Below are 2,927 nucleotides of genomic sequence, written 5' to 3'. Positions count from 1 at the left end.
AATTAATTAATTAATTGGTTGCCTTTCTCTCTATTCTATATTTTTCTTGTGGGGTTTCTCATAAAATAATGGCACCCTACAATTGCCAAAGCTAGAGGCAAGTAAGGGAGAGACGAAAGAGAAGGCAATGGTTTCTCGTTCAGGAGTATACGTCGCAGAAGGTGAGAAAATATGATAGATCTTGCTAGGGTAGTGCTGCTAATGTGGTGGCTCTTGTGATGTCTACATTTGGATGGTCGCTATATGAATTTTATTAAATCTCAGCTGCTTGAAACATCATGCACACTTGTTACTAACTTATGTGAAAAGAAAAAGAAAAAAATTGTTTTTTCTTTTTCACATAACCGAACCATGTTTTGAATAGCTGAGATTTAATAAAATTCACAAGGCGACCATCCAATGGTAGGCACCACCACGTCAGCGGCACTACCTTACCAAGATCTAGGACAAGAGGGGAAAGCAATGTGTGCCAATGTCGGATCCTACATTGGAGAAGTGAAAGACAAGGTTGAGGGAAAGGAAAAGAATTCCTTGTAAAGAGCCTTTTTCTTTGGAATTGCATGTAACAAATCTAACACTATTCTCATACCCAATGTATCAAATTTGACAGAACAATTCTTCTCTAGAATCCTCCAAATAAGCTTTGGGGAACAAAATTGACTTTATTAAATATATGTGCTAAAGCATCTTATTCATCAGATAGCAAATCGTTGAAAGAAAGGGATTCCATCAAGTCCATATCAATATCGAAGCTGCTAGAAGAGCTAGTAGAACAACCTAAAACAACATTGCTATGAGTGGTTGATGACAATGATGCTGATGTTGTCATGGGTGTGTTAAAGTCGATCAAATCTTGTTGTGGAAGATATTCCACAAAGGAAGGTGGCATGCATTCTTGTTGTCTTGAGTTAAAGCACTGCTTGTGTTCTTCTCTAGTTGAGAAGAATGATGAAGCACAAATAGGTTGTTGTTTAGTGGTGGTGTTTGATGCAAAGTTGAGCCAAAAACCCTCATCATTTGTAGAATCCATGAATAAGGTCTGGAGATCTTGGCATGTGTGTTGGCCTATGTATTTGGTCCAAAACTTTGGTGGTTCATCCTTAATTCTTTGGACTTGTTTAGTTGCCGAACAACCTCGATCACCGTTGTACCTGCACCTGAAGTAGGACCTGGAAACAAGAGTGTTGATTATCAGAAGTTCCCCCACACAGCCCGACACCCCCCCCTCCCCCAAAAAAAATAAATTTATCTCTCGTCAATGAGGAAAATGAGAACCTTAGATGTTTGGCATTAAGAATCCTTTTCTGCCCATATTTTTTCCAAGTAAAACCATCTTCAATGGGCATAGACGTGATCTTCGTCCATGTCCTTGTGTCTTGCATTCTTCTATAAAATAATATCGAATTAATAGTTTCAAGTCACAACTCAAGTGAATCTCAATTAAAATCAAATGGGTAAAGAAATAGTGAAAGAAAAAAAAAATTGCTTCTCATTCTCTATACCTTTCCTGTACTCACCTATCTTTTCATACTCACATGTGTTTGAAATCTACATACCTGTCTGACACGGGTAGACCTTGTGAGTGTCCCACTGCCTCAACTAAGCGTGGGAGAATAGGTGAACAAACATACTAGATAGAGAGGATCTGAATTGCAGTTTCTGCTTCATATAATACAAACAATGGCTTCTATCCAATTGGAGACTTGTTTTAATGCAGAAACATCTCTGAATCAAACCCACCTTGAGGTTAAACCATTGTCAACATGGTATGGTAATTCATGGATCTCACAGATGATATAATCATCTAACCTATGTTTCTATATTATAACTTGCCAAAAAGGTATAAAATGTTGCCACTAGCTGCACCGTGGCTGACAGCTAGATAATTTAAAGTAAAAGTGTGGCATAATTAAGTACCTGCTTTTGAAAAACCAGCGTGTTTCTCTCTCAATCTCAGGTTCCTTGAGGATTTCTTTGTGGTCAATATTTTCTACTAATCAACGAAGCACCTATAAGCAACTAATGGTTACTAAGAGCAGCAAAGGTGTATGTCTGTGGTCCCTCTAATAGTTCCTTAACCACCAGTCACTAATCACTATGTTTTGTAGATTAGAGATGAGTAGCAATGAAAGGAAGCAAGAATATCACCTTGTCTGAGATCCCAATCCACATTGATTCTGAAAAGACAACTCAGTGTAACTCAGCATTGAAAGAGCCTCCTTGAACGATCTGAGCACCTTGGTTAACAGATGCTCTGCCATGACAGATTCATGATCAGCAGTTCCGGTGAGTTGATGATGGAGGATACACTTAAGCTGGGCGGCAAATTCACGGCCTAGGACTAGTTCTTCTATCACCTTTTCCCTAGTAGATGAAGTCAAGTTTCTGGCCAGAGAAGAAGAGTTCTCCATTAGTTTCTGAGAATATGAAAGCTCTATACTTCCCAACTCATTGCAAACATGAATTGTGTTAGATTCTCTTGTTTCTCCCGTTTCTTATAAAGTGGAATAACAAGGCAAGTGGACTGAAGGAACTGATAGCTGTGTCATAATAGATAAATATATGGTTATCAAATTATAAATAGTCAATAATTTGTAAAACCTCGGTGGTTGAGGATGATGGTTAAATTAAATTATACTCTTTTCATCAAAATTAAATTATAACTAATGCATCATGCTCTACAAGTCTTCATGATGTGCAAACCTTTGTCATATTTTGGAGACGGCTTTGGCTGCTTTGCATGGAATGGATTTTCATATAATCTATGATTCATTAATTGAAAACTGTAAACATTTTAAAATTTGACCAGTCTCGAGGAATTACTTTCAATACCCTTGATAATCATACCTTACCTTCCACAGTCACCAACTACAATTCCTAACCCCATCGTCATCTTTGTCACAACCCCAACCCCAACCACCAGCCCT

General features: G+C 38.0%; 1 protein-coding gene across 1 annotated transcript; it reads right to left on the bottom strand.

Annotated features, from left to right (window-relative positions):
- Positions 1–688: 688 nt before the first annotated feature.
- On the bottom strand, positions 689–2,411 carry LOC149007971 (uncharacterized). Its single transcript, XM_089167186.1, has 2 exons — positions 2,149–2,411; positions 689–1,169 (listed from the first exon to the last, which is right to left on the bottom strand). The coding sequence occupies exons 1-2, from the start codon at positions 2,409–2,411 to the stop codon at positions 689–691; spliced, it is 744 nt and encodes a 247-aa protein (XP_089023312.1).
- Positions 2,412–2,927: the final 516 nt, after the last annotated feature.

The sequence above is a fragment of the Hakea prostrata genome, chromosome 8, assembly GCF_041222555.1.
Source record: "Hakea prostrata isolate BN-2017 chromosome 8, UWA_Hpros_2, whole genome shotgun sequence".
Classification (NCBI taxonomy): domain Eukaryota; kingdom Viridiplantae; phylum Streptophyta; class Magnoliopsida; order Proteales; family Proteaceae; genus Hakea; species Hakea prostrata.
Note: the sequence above shows the minus strand (reverse complement) of the source record. Positions and strands in the feature narration are given on the sequence as shown.